Below are 12,425 nucleotides of genomic sequence, written 5' to 3'. Positions count from 1 at the left end.
AATACTTTACAATTATTTTTGCTGTTGCTCTTTGAATATAACAGGGGATACAGTTACATCATATCTGAACAGGGCTTCAGATACAGGAACAAAAAGATGTGTAATCGTTCAAGTGTGAGATTTTATGCAACAAAACACCTGGCACATGGGAACAGCGCCCCTCCTCACGGTCTGGCTATAACACCGACTAGCTGTTGCACAAGAAATGATTACCATAAGAGAGAAGTACAGAACAGTTTGGCAGCGTTTTTCCCCTCACTTTGCAGCGTGTGGCTTGGGAATCATTTCCGTGTTGACATTTCAGTCGGACAGAAAAGCTTGTCCAGTTACCGAAACTGAGAGTGATTGTTTTGTTTTTTAGAGACAACAAATGGGCGGAAACCCGATTTTTCTTGCACACAAGTAAAACAACTTATGGGGGGAAAAGTTAACCTTTATTGTGCATTTTATAAAGATGGGACATAAACTTGGAGCACTTTTCAGAAGAAGTGAATGGATTTTTCATGAATTTGGCAGATGGCATTAATATAACCATTTACTTGCAATTCTGTTCATTCAACCCAGTTTAATCTGTTCCTCTGTGTTTATCGCTCTCTTTAAAACAGAAGACTTTTCCCTCCGAGTTGTGAAAACTCATTATCCCAGTTACCCGCCCACCTAAAACGCAAACTTTTTACGCAGCACATCTCTCCAGTTATACATTTCGCTAATTATACCCCTTTGGTTAATTAAATCCTGTTTGAAACGCATAAAACAAAACAAAACAAACAAACAAAAAAAAAACAGAAATCTGTTTTTTGCCCCTTACCTCCAGCTTGTCGGTGAACTGTTCATGAAGCTTGTCGCTCTGCTCCTTCAGCTGACGGTTTTCCAAGAGCAACGCGTTTCCCAGCTGCGCTGCCAAAATAACCTCTTCCTCCTTTTGTTTCAGAGCAGCCAGGAGTTCAGAGGGGTCCTGGTAATCTGTTATTTCCTCCGCTCCATAGTCAAAGTAAAAGTCCTCCTCCAGCTCTAGTTTCTTTGGCTTGAAGCTCCACTCGTGCAGCCGCTCCATGACTAACGCGATCGCTGTTCCCCCCCCACTGCTATAAATGAAACACTGATTCTGGTTCTTGTTCTAAAAATGCAGAGAATAAAAGCGCAGAGCTGCTGCCATTCATCGATGGTCCTTGAGAGCAGCTCCCGTGTCTGGATCACAGTGGGGACTCTGCGGGGAAAGTAGTGCCAGCAGCAACGATTGTTTGGTCTCCAGGGGGCGTGGCTCCGCTCACCTGAGCGGCTGCCTCCGCCCCGCCCAGACAGACACCTGTCCTCCTCTCCGGGCCCTGCTGGTGTCATGACTCCTCATCATGGAAACATGACAGCTCCTGATTGAGACTCGGACATGCAGAAAAACACGTTTTTTGCGGTGCTTTCCCCCCTGCCTGGTGAGTTAATTTGAGTTTATGTAAAGCTCCGACTCAAACAACAGCGATGACTCCACAATGTTGATTCAAATGACTGCGGAAGAGAAATATAAGTCTGTTTGGTTCACTATTTCTGCTACACACCAATATAAAGCAAAACATATTTGTTCATATTCTACCTAATGTTCTTGTATTATATGTTAAAAACCCAAATATTTTACTTGGCTTTCAACTCCAGCAGGATCTAGTTTTAAATTGCATGTTGGTTGGTTTGTTTTTAAACTGTAAGAGTTTTTATTTTTTTATGTTTATTTATTTATTTATTTATTTATTTAAATTGTTATGTTGTGTTTTAATGTACTTTGTATCAGCTGTGGTTGTTTTAAAGTGCTTTATAAATAAAGTTGGTATGGTATGGTATGTGTTTAAAGCTGATTTTGATTAATAACATGTCTGCGCACCATAAACTGTACTTTGTCTCTCAACCTGTAATTGTTTTTCTTTACTTTGCCACAAGAATGTAATGTTTTTTCATGCTTGTTTGTTGTTTTATTTTCCTTTTAATTGTGTAAAGCACTTTGAATTGCAGTGTTGCTGAAAATGTGAAATGTAAATATATTTAATAAATCTATATGGTGAGCATTTTTCAGATATGTAGAGTACTAAAGGAGTGATTATAACTTCTCACTTACTCCCTACAGCTGACCTTAAGGAACCCCTGAAATTCAGGACATTTGCTGAAAACAAAATGAAGATTTTAAAAATGACCTAGTCAAAGTCTGGATCTGAAGCCAAACAGATGTCGAATGTCTTAAAACAGACTGTTTGAGCTTGAAACCTTTATAATATTGCTGAATCAGAACCTACGCTATAAAATGCATTGCCCTTAATAAGTTAAATAATCATTCATAAAATGCATGTTATGCTTCCTCTGGCTTTCTTTCTTTGATATAAAATTATTTTTGATGATTTGAAAAGGTTAAGCATATGTCACGTAACGGATCATTAAGAAATTTCTACAGATTTTTTATTTTTTCTTAAACCAATAAACAGGTGTTTTGTCATAGTCCTTGCTATTAAGAGTCTGTTTTGGGAGATTTCTGACTGCCTCAGAGGGGGAGTGTGTGCCCCTCTTTGTCTAGACGCTCTTCAGAGGTTAAAGGTCATCATCCGTAAGCTTTCCTGCAGCAGGAACCGGTGTCTGGGGAATAAGAGACAAAGCATCCTGACGCATGGCAGAGCCTCATAGTCAGCGAAGCCACAGCTTCTGTACATATGGTATCAGCAAACATAGAGGGACTGTACGTCAGCGCTCACTATTGTCTCCATTGTTCCTGTTGATGTGCCACCAGTGTGATGGGCTGTTTAACAGAACGCCTGCTGTGAAATCCTGCAGGGCTTAACAATACATGCAGGCAAAGCTAATAAAGCCCTCGGGTTCATACATGTGCTCATACAGCCAGACATGAGAAGGAGAAGGAGCCGTCTGATTAAAGCTAATAAACGTGAACTACTTATACAAAAACGTTGCAGCACACAGATGCCGCCTTCTTCTAGGTCAGACCGATAAGGCCAGTTCTACGTGTGTTCCAGATTATCTGTGGTGAGAAAGTGCAGAAGGAGGCAGGAAAGGTGGCCTTGAAGCAAATCTGACAACCATAAAATCCTCGGAGGGAGGTGATAATGGCAGCCTCTTCACATCACGCTCTGTGACACCAAGCGTTTGGCCACCTCCACGTTATCAGCAACACATGACGCAATGGTGAGAGAGCGCAGGGTCGTAAAGACTAATTAAAGCCAAGAGAACATTTACAGAGCCTATTAAACAGATTTTGGGTGGGTTTATGTCATCGTTTACTAAGTCAGAAAAAACTATTTGACTTGGGATCATAATTTCAGCTAAGTCACACTGTATGAGGTCATCCTTCCTGCATGACATGCGTTGTAAAGAAAGTTATATTTAGCTCTTCTTTCTTAAATGAATGATTCTACATGAACCATGAGGGCTAATGGAAACAGGCAGTAACTGAACTAATAATAGTTTGTTATTGTTGTTAAACCCTCAAACAGGATGAAAACCAGCCGTCACAAAGAGGGCCGATGATGAAAAAAAGACAAGAACAGGCTGCACAATTTTTCAGGGCTCTGATTGTTTTTTATTTTACTTTCGAAACAGATTTTTGATATAGCAGATCTCACTAGTCTCAGTTTTGGGCACGAAGGTCACATATCCAGCAGCTTAGGCTTTTAAAAATCACAGTCCAACCCTACTCTACACGACCAAGTTTAGGAGATTCATACACAAAGCATTCACAAGTTAATATACACCCTTTACATCTAACATTGTCTTACATACACCCCAGATATCTCAATTAACAGATTAAACATACAAAACAAACTGAGTAAAATCAAACCAGTTTGATTTGACTAGCTAAGGATTCCCATTCCTTATGTGGGAATCAGTCTATTTCCTTAAACAGCTTTTGTTTGTTTGTTCCAGTAAGGAAAAGGATTAGGGAATTCTTTCCAGCTGAAGTCATTAGGCTGTGATCATGTGTGCACTCCACTGATCTAGCCTTCAGGAACTTGACCCATCAAAGACAAAGAGAATAGTGGTCTTCAAAATTAAAACAAACCTGTCAGCCAATGTGTGTGCTTTGCATATACATATATATATATATATAAATTCTATAAAATATATTGGATCTTCTTATTATGCAATAAGTTAGTTAAGAGATGTAACAAAAAATGAGAAAAATTTAAATATTTTGTTAAACAAAATAGCAACTGTCATTACACTGAACTGGTTTGAAACTATTGTGTATTTCAAAAAATACAAAGTTGACTCAAACTTTGCTGGAGAAGAGTGTGCACCTAATAAATAACCATCTGTTAAGACAGGAAGTGACAGACGTTTACCAAAGCATAGCAGAGAGTTTAGTGGCCTGTTTATTACAGAACTTAAGTCACATCTAACAAAAAAGAAATAAAAGTAAAAAACTGCACAACCATTTATATTACTTTGTTCTGTGGGAAGGTTTATTAATGAACATACTTAAAAAGTTTGAATTTTAAAAATTAGATGATAAAACGTTTTTGTATGCAGTGTTGTGCAATCCTGTCAGTACAAGAAAAGAGAAAAAAACCCCACCAGATGTCAACATATATTAGAAACACATCCCAAACATGAATAAGATTGTATTGGTGGAAATTATGGTAATCCTATGTTTATTAGAAACCACAAGATTATTAAGAAAGCAACAGAAAAGTAGACAATGATTTAGGAGGAAGCAGAGAAAAGTTTAAGTTACATTACGTTTTTTCAACAATGTTCCCCTGGTTTTTCAAAAGAAAAATCAAATTATTTGGGTATTTTTCCTGTTTACATGTCGTGTTTTATCTATGCCTCCCCCCGGCCAGTAGAGGGCGATACAAAGGAAGCAGGACATCCAACGGAAACCAGGCTTTGTAAACACGCCTGAACTTTCACCTGGGGGTTGAGAAAACTGATAGAAACTGATGTAAATTATCGTTTACTTTTCACTGTGGAAATGGAGAGGAGCGTGCAGACAGTTTCAGCTATTGTATCTCTGGGGTGAGAAATAATTACTTGAACTTTTCTTGCACTACGACCCGGCTTATTCTGGTTAATATGGCCAATCGTTTAAAATGTAATAATATCTTCGGGTTAGCTTAAGAGCTAGCTGTGATTTATGGCTTCATATTTCTCAGTTAACCTTAAAGTTTACTGACTCGGGACTTGACGGTGCTTGGTGAAACGTGTTGGCTGTCTGCCCTGAGGTTCACCTGTCGTCTTCACTTCCTGCTCAGGTACCCTAGAGGAGGCCGCTGCCTCCTGCGGTGCGGGTGTGATGAGCTCCCCTGTCCGCTGCTCAACTGGCTGTCCGCGGAGCTCAGGACTCTGTGTCCGGAGCTAACAGGTGAGGACACAGCTCCTCCGTGCGGCCACTTAGTGTTCAGCTCATAGTTAAATCATAATTACTAACATAACATTTCCTATTGTTGGCAAAGGTTTAAAATCGGGTAAGAAAAAGCTAACTTTTTTTTAAACTGTGTGGTAGATCGACAACGAGTATTGTATAGCTCTAAAATGATTGGGGAAAAAAATAGCGTATCAGAGAGTAGTCTTTATGTTAGAAGACATAATTTTAAAAACACGTTCAAATGTGGAAGCAGGAGAATCAACCACTTTGTTAAACTGACCTTGGTTTATTGTTTTTAGACCTGAGGGGAGCAGGTGACGTCTTGTTGGTGGAAGAGTTGAGAAATTTGATGTCAAACATGTTCTCTCCCTTCGCTGTTATGACTGATGTGCTGGAACCGTTTGCCCTCAACAGGATCACCGGTGAGGAACTGCTTTGTCTTATGGACGATGATATATTCTCTAAACAATTTGGAAATCGCACCTTTTACTTTGTGAATTTGCAGACTTCCTTGTCTCAGAGCTGCTAGCCGCTCATGTAATCAAGGAGAAGGAGATGCATCCCAAAGAGAATTTGACCAGAGAAGAAGCACCCGTGAAAGAGCAGCGAGTTGAACATTACAGCTATGATGATGGATCCTTGTGTGAAGAATGCGAAGACGGAGATGCTGCAGACACAGAGAAAAGGAAGGCAGAGATGCAGGCGGAGTGGATTCCACTGCTGCATGCGCTCGGTTTAGATGCCTCTTCGCAATTTGAAGATGTGGAGAATGAAGTGAGCCCAACTGCAGGACATTAATAAACTTTATCTGCACTGAAAAGTCCTCAGAGCTTAAGAATTGTTTTTTTAAATTCAGGTGAAGTCGAGGCTTGTCTGTCTATCAGGTGGAGACATGACAAACCCTCTTCTGAAAACCAGCCTCAGCTCAGAGCAGTGGGTAAGTTCACATGGAAGTTTGCCTGTCATATAAAACTTCACATCGATAATATTTAAAACATTTTTCTTTTGTTCCTTTCAGACGCAGCTGCAGAAGATCAATCAGACTCTGTCTGTAGATTATCAGTGTCGGCGACAGATGATGATTAAACGCTTTCAGGTCACACTCGAGTCATTTGCGTGGGGTGAGAAACAAAAGGTATTGTGGCAAATCCTTTCTTTAAATGAACTCGAACTGAATTAACAGCTGAAATGAAAGTGGATCCTTCAGTTTTTGGTTAAGAGTTTAGATTTTCCGTGTGAGACAACAAATTAAACTAAATTTTAGTTTGAATAGTAAGTTTGTTCATATTTTTTACATGAATAATGCCAGTCAAATTTCCTGTTTTCTTTTAAATATTCCTTTATATTTTTTGAAAAGTAATTTAGGTACTTTACAGTGATATATTTTTACACAGGTCAGTGATGATTACATAATTAGAAACATAGTTTCTTACATCTGTGTTAGACTGTAATATGTTCAGAATAACAACCAGCACATTTTGACTTTTACGCACAATGTCACAGCTTCATGACATTATTTTTAAAAGTTTGTTTTGTGAGTGAAGGTTAATTTATCTCAATAATTCAATTAAAAAAGTGAAACCTCTTGTATTTTGTTGACTCGTCACACACAGGGTGATGTATGTCAAGTGTTTGTTTCTAATAAACTTGATGATGGTGGTGCACAGCCAGTGAAAAGCCAAAACTTAGTTCCTCAGAACATTTTAACATCACATAAGACCAATAAAAAACAATTTTGGACACAAAACTATTCTGACTATGTTAGCAACTCCACAGTCATTGTTGGTCTAGAGTGCTAAGCATACGCATATGAGTGGAAAACTAAGTGGAAGGAAGAAGTGTGTTTAGTAACTGCAGCCTTGAGAGAAATTTGAATCCATTTAAAAGTGTGGAGGAAAGACACAAGGCCTGAATTGGAGCTAAAGTTGGTACATCAAGACCTGACATGCCAATTCATCCTGGGAAGGGGCTCCAAATGTCACAAACTACTGGATTACTGTCTACTGAACATCTCTAGTACATGTTAGCTTTAGTTAATGACTTCACTAGAGCTGCGTAGACATAAACTTCCCTGGTTTAGTAGTTTTTTTGCTTGCAGGAGCGCAGAGCTGTTCTAGACTCGGTGCCGTCTCTGGTGTCCCTCACCGGATCCTCCCAAGTGTCTCCATCACTCCTTCTGGCTGCCAGAGAAGATCAGTCCTTCATTGAACCAATAAAAGCTGGGAAGACCACTGCCGTCTACAAGGTGGAGCTGTGGACATATTTTCATGGGTGAAGCCATCTTTATTTTTTTTTAACGTCTGATGTTGCTCTCCCTAGATGTTAATGGGCAGCGTCCCAGACAGAGGAGGCCGGCCTGGGGAGATTGAACCTCCTATGCCAACATGGGGAGAACGAAGAGCACAAGGAAAAGGAGGAGGGAGAGGAGGTGGACACCAACAGAGGTACCGGAAAAAGAAAGGGAAAAAGGAGTAGCGCTCTTTCTAGGTGTTATTTGATAGTATGTTTTTCTTTTTTGTGGGATATAAACGGGTCAGAGGATGGTGCTTGTAATATAATTTTTAAATGATGAAACTATTCATAATTTGTACTCCTTTGTATATACATCATTGAGACCATTTCTGAAGTACTGTAAAGTGTATAATTACTACATGTTCTGGTTTGTGACCAGATATTTCTGTAAGATTTATTTCATTTGAGAGATAAATAAGCCATTTTTTTATCTGTTGGCTTTCCATATTTGGAGATGAATTTAACAATAAACTTGAAACAGATTTGTTTTGTTGTTTCTGTGACTCGTTGTTCTCATGTTTCCATCACATGAACTATTTTAACCTGTCTTGAAACTGCTTCTATTTCTGTTTTTCCAAAATATTGGAACTGTGGTGATTATTGCTCCCATTTTACAGGATTATTTAATAATAATATCCAACCTGGAGTATTGATGACTGGCTGCTATGAAATATCCTTCAACAACCCATATCAGTCCACCTTTACTCCTGACCTTCAATTCTCTTTGCCCTATTTAGTTACATTTTCTGACCAAGCACCAAAGTTCCCACGTTATAGATAAAAAATAATAATAAAAAACTCTTTAAAAAATGTGTTCAAATTTGCGGATTTGTCAAAGGATTCTTATGACACGAATAAAATGAGACACAAATAGTTTAAAACCATTAACTTATAATTTGCGAGTTACACAATTGTTTTTTGAGGCACCGGAAGTCACCCGGAGGATAACTGATGTAACACATGGAAAGTTCCGGATTAACTAAAGGTCGAGATAAAACCGAGCGTGTGTCGTTGCGGCTCAGAGTTGCGCCAGTCTTTTCTCAGTGACAGTGACAGTGAAACAAACCTAGTTATTGAAAATGCCACGGGGAAGCAGAAGCCGGCCCGCCAGGATGAGCCCTCCAGCCAGGTAATACTATATATCTAATGTTGTTAGAAGTTGTTGAAACCGTATGAATTTGGGGCGCGAGTTAGCCTACATGCTAACACCGAGGCAACGGTAACAGTGTCATGTGTCAGACAGAAACTGAGCCAGGAAACTTAATGAGATTTACTGCTGTCAGTGATATAAAACTGTATTTGGATATTTAGATGTTTTAACCAGAGAGTCGAGTTATTTCAGACGTCATCGACTGAAAGGACTGAAGGTCACTCTGCGCTAAAATGTCTTACAGCAGCGAACATTTCCATTTAAACCAGCAAACCATTCTGTATTTATAAAGAATACAAAGGCATATAGACATTAGGCTACACAGATATTTCACCCAATATACTGGTTGTATATTAATCTGATATAACGTATTGTTAAGGTTACAAGTAGTTTTTTGTTGTTTTTTTATAGGTACTTGAAAACTCGGTGGCTTAATAGCCCAACAGCTGATGGATTTTTTTTTTAAAATGTATAAGTGCACATCAACATAATAAACAGTGATGTTTAGTCTCGCCAGTTCTGCTACGTAACACGACCTGAAGAAACCTCCAAGTCAGTGACCTTAAACAACACCAGGCTGGACTGTTGTGTAGTTTGTACATTTAATTTTTTTCAAATGGGAAAAACTCTTTATGAACAAACCCCTACATTATTAAACCCCATATTTAATTTTAGTTTATTAGTCCACAGTGATCCAGATTTAATTTTTAACATTATCTCTGCTAGGGAAAAAAAAGTTTTGTACTATTAAGTTTGGCCTCTTGTTAATTGAACTTTGCTTTTCACAGCCGGGCACCTCCATCTCCTCCACCAATGGCCAGTGCGCCATCTCACGCCCCGGTCCCCATGCAGGCTGCTCCGTCTGCAGTGGGCGCTCCGGCTGCAGCGCCCAGACAGCCTGGTTTGTTCGCACAGATGGCTACGACAGCCGCCGGTGTGGCGGTGGGCTCTGCCGTGGGACACACCATCGGCCATGCCATGACCGGAGGCTTTAGCGGAGGACGCTCTGAGGCTGCCAGTCCTGACGTCACGTACCAGGTAAACCGATGAGCAACCTGCCGGGAGACCAGGATTGTGTTAGAGAAGATTATTTTGTTTACCAGACAGCTGGCAGGACTTTAATCACAGATCCAGTAAAGAGTGGTGATAAAGTGTACATGACAGCTAAAGCTCTTGTTTGGATCGGCGAAGAGACGATAAAGATTCAGTACTGTAAGCAAGAATAACCTCTTTAAAGAGTCCAACCTGGAATCAGTGGATTTACTTCAAATCGAGAAGTCGAGTTCAAAAACACACCTATTGGCATACATCAGAATTAAACTTCTTTGCATTTCTATGTATAGAAATGTTTAAGAGCTAAAATACGCAAGTGCAAATAATACTTGAACTGTGAACACGATTTTAATGCAGGAACAGAAATAAAATTAAAGAAGCACATTTGACAACAGAAACAGGAAAATATATGAAATGCAGCCTGGAAGTATTGCTTGTAATGATAAACATCTTAAGTTTTTCCGACTTGTGTTTTACAGTCTACTGTAAGAATTGTATCTCTGGAAGGAGCTGCAGATGCAAAATGTTGCTTTCTACACATTCAGTGTATCTGTCAGCACATCTTCATGTGGTTTCTGTCCATAGGAGCCGTACCAGCAGCAAGCAGGCCAGCAGCAGCAGGAGGTCTGCTCCTACGAACTCAAGCAGTTCCTGGAATGTGCTCAGAACCAGAGTGACCTGAAGCTCTGTGAGGGATTCAGCGAGGTACTCAAACAGTGCAGGTCTGCTAATGGTAAGTGTACAATAATTATGATTATTTCTGAATCTGTTTGCCAGGTAGCTTTTATAATTTTCTTTTATTCTATTTAAAAAAAAAACTGTCAAGTTCAAGTTTTATCTCCTTACCAGTACATTTCAATGATAAATGCTTTTATAGAATATATTTAAAATAAAATTAGATTCTTCTATAAAATCCAAGCCTTCTGCATGTGATTCAGAAATCTAATTTTAATACATTATGTATTTAATGTACGGGCTGAAACTGGTTTAGGCTCCTTTTGCCTGAATTACTGCACCAATGCAGCGTGGCATGGAGGACATCAGCCTGCAGTTCTGCTGAGGTGTCAAAGAAGCCCAGGTTGCTTTTATGCGGCCTTCAGCTCTTCTGCATTAACTTTTAGTTGCCACTCATCTTCTTCTTGACAATTTTCCAGACTGTTTGAGGTCACTCCAACGTTGTTGACCAATCAAAAGCCAATGGTCAGATACTTTTAGTAGTTTGAAGACATCTCAAGGGCTCCTGAAAAAAAAGAAATCAGCATCTCTACAAAGGTTGACAGAGGGAAACATGAAGTGCTCTTATTATTTCCTTATACATATCCTATTTCTGTCTCTGGAGACTCAATCCTTTATCTCATTAGTCTAAATAAGGCGCTTCTGATACTGGACGTAGTTTATAAGTGACTTTAAACAAGGAACGCAACAGTTGTAGTCCATGTTCTGGATACGTATGTTTCTGGTGGCTCTTGAAGCTCTGAGTCCAGTCACAGTCCACAGTCCAAGCAATGGGCCCAGCTAAACGGAAAGGCAGTAGAGCAAGATGGTTCAAGGGCCTTAAACCGACTTCAGCCCGTCTTGTCTCATGAGAGACCTCCAAACTGCTTTGCTTCAAAAACCTCTGCTACCGGTGTTCCTGGTGATTTTACGCAAAAACACCACTTTTAATCAAACCCTTACCTTCCACTCAACTTTTCATTAAAATGATTGAATACAACTCTGAACACCTGCAAAGTTTGTTGCACAATTGTCAAATTAGAAGTTTACTCTGTGCAGTTGACACAGCTTACCATTGTAAGCTGTGTCAAAGTTATATACTTTTAAAATAACAGCTCAGTTACATTTTCCTCCTTTATATATCCATCTTTTATTTTTTTTTCTGATGGGGATAAGAAAATGAAGGAAGATTGAGAGAGTAAAATAGGACTGGGGATGACTGCAGTATTATGAAAGGCTGTTACTCAATATAACCACTAGGGGGAGTAGTGTGGCTTTTTAAGCCTCATTCCTGGTTTTCTTAGTGTTTCCTAAATGCTTATTTTATTTCCTATGATGTATAGAAGGATATTTCCTGTTATTATCGACAAAGTAGAACAAACCTCTCATTGAACTTTTCTTTTTCTCTTTAGGTTTTTCTTGAGATGGAAACAAAGTCCTGCAGAGTTGAAATCACACGTCAGCTCACCAGATTCTAGCGGGGTGTAATCTACAAGGGATCAATAAATCAATCAATAAACATGCTTTATTTAAATAATTGACTGGCAACATTATTTCGTAGTGAGAACACTGCTGCAGAGTTTGTAATAATAGTCTTATAAATACTGTTTATATATTTTGGTGTCATGTTTTGAGTTGAGTGTAATTTTAACAGTGCTTTTCATTAGCAGTGCTTTCATTATAAAATCTCAAATAACACTTAATATGTAGAATAAAGCTCCTGGTTCTCACCTTATGGTTTGGTTGTAACGAGGAGAAAACGAATAAAGCACTTGGATGATAATGTCGCTGTGTTTCATTTCACTGCCTCCTCAGTCAGACTACATTACACAACGCTGAAATGTTTCTATTCTTATCCGTTACACT

General features: G+C 39.2%; 3 protein-coding genes across 3 annotated transcripts in view; 2 read left to right on the top strand and 1 right to left on the bottom strand.

The window, feature by feature from the left end:
* Positions 1-1,280, bottom strand: part of LOC103155203 (bicaudal D-related protein 1) — a 16,371-nt gene extending 15,091 nt beyond the window's left edge. Inside the window, exon 1 of the mRNA XM_007576800.2 lies at positions 809-1,280. Within this exon, the coding sequence (XP_007576862.1) occupies positions 809-1,054 (246 nt within the window). The 5' untranslated portion in view covers positions 1,055-1,280. The remainder of the gene's footprint in view (positions 1-808) is intronic.
* A 3,575-nt stretch (positions 1,281-4,855) lies between these two features.
* Positions 4,856-8,124, top strand: LOC103155202 (protein FAM98B). The gene is made up of 8 exons (XM_007576799.2): positions 4,856-5,001; positions 5,238-5,347; positions 5,650-5,772; positions 5,856-6,124; positions 6,207-6,287; positions 6,369-6,485; positions 7,449-7,595; positions 7,670-8,124. The coding sequence occupies exons 1-8, from the start codon at positions 4,958-4,960 to the stop codon at positions 7,823-7,825; spliced, it is 1,047 nt and encodes a 348-aa protein (XP_007576861.1). The 5' UTR covers positions 4,856-4,957; the 3' UTR covers positions 7,826-8,124.
* Positions 8,125-8,607: 483 nt separating this feature from the next.
* LOC103155201 (coiled-coil-helix-coiled-coil-helix domain-containing protein 2) lies at positions 8,608-12,346 on the top strand. Its single transcript, XM_007576798.2, has 4 exons — positions 8,608-8,771; positions 9,581-9,830; positions 10,431-10,578; positions 11,972-12,346. The coding sequence occupies exons 1-4, from the start codon at positions 8,722-8,724 to the stop codon at positions 11,980-11,982; spliced, it is 459 nt and encodes a 152-aa protein (XP_007576860.1). The 5' UTR covers positions 8,608-8,721; the 3' UTR covers positions 11,983-12,346.
* Positions 12,347-12,425: the final 79 nt, after the last annotated feature.

This window comes from Poecilia formosa, unplaced genomic scaffold (assembly GCF_000485575.1).
Source record: "Poecilia formosa unplaced genomic scaffold, Poecilia_formosa-5.1.2 Scaffold416, whole genome shotgun sequence".
NCBI lineage: Eukaryota > Metazoa > Chordata > Actinopteri > Cyprinodontiformes > Poeciliidae > Poecilia > Poecilia formosa.
Note: the sequence above shows the minus strand (reverse complement) of the source record. Positions and strands in the feature narration are given on the sequence as shown.

Excerpts from the sequence above, each read along its gene's own strand:
- LOC103155202 (XM_007576799.2), top strand. The coding sequence starts at position 4,958 with ATGGAGAGGAGCGTGCAGACAGTTTCAGCTATTGTATCTCTGGG. Across the intron at positions 5,002-5,237 it reads TCAGCTATTGTATCTCTGGG|GTACCCTAGAGGAGGCCGCT; the intron begins GTGAGAAATAAT and ends CTTCCTGCTCAG. Across the intron at positions 5,773-5,855 it reads TGCCCTCAACAGGATCACCG|ACTTCCTTGTCTCAGAGCTG; the intron begins GTGAGGAACTGC and ends GTGAATTTGCAG.
- LOC103155201 (XM_007576798.2), top strand. The coding sequence starts at position 8,722 with ATGCCACGGGGAAGCAGAAGCCGGCCCGCCAGGATGAGCCCTCCAGCC. Across the intron at positions 8,772-9,580 it reads AGGATGAGCCCTCCAGCCAG|CCGGGCACCTCCATCTCCTC; the intron begins GTAATACTATAT and ends TGCTTTTCACAG. Across the intron at positions 9,831-10,430 it reads GTCCTGACGTCACGTACCAG|GAGCCGTACCAGCAGCAAGC; the intron begins GTAAACCGATGA and ends TTCTGTCCATAG.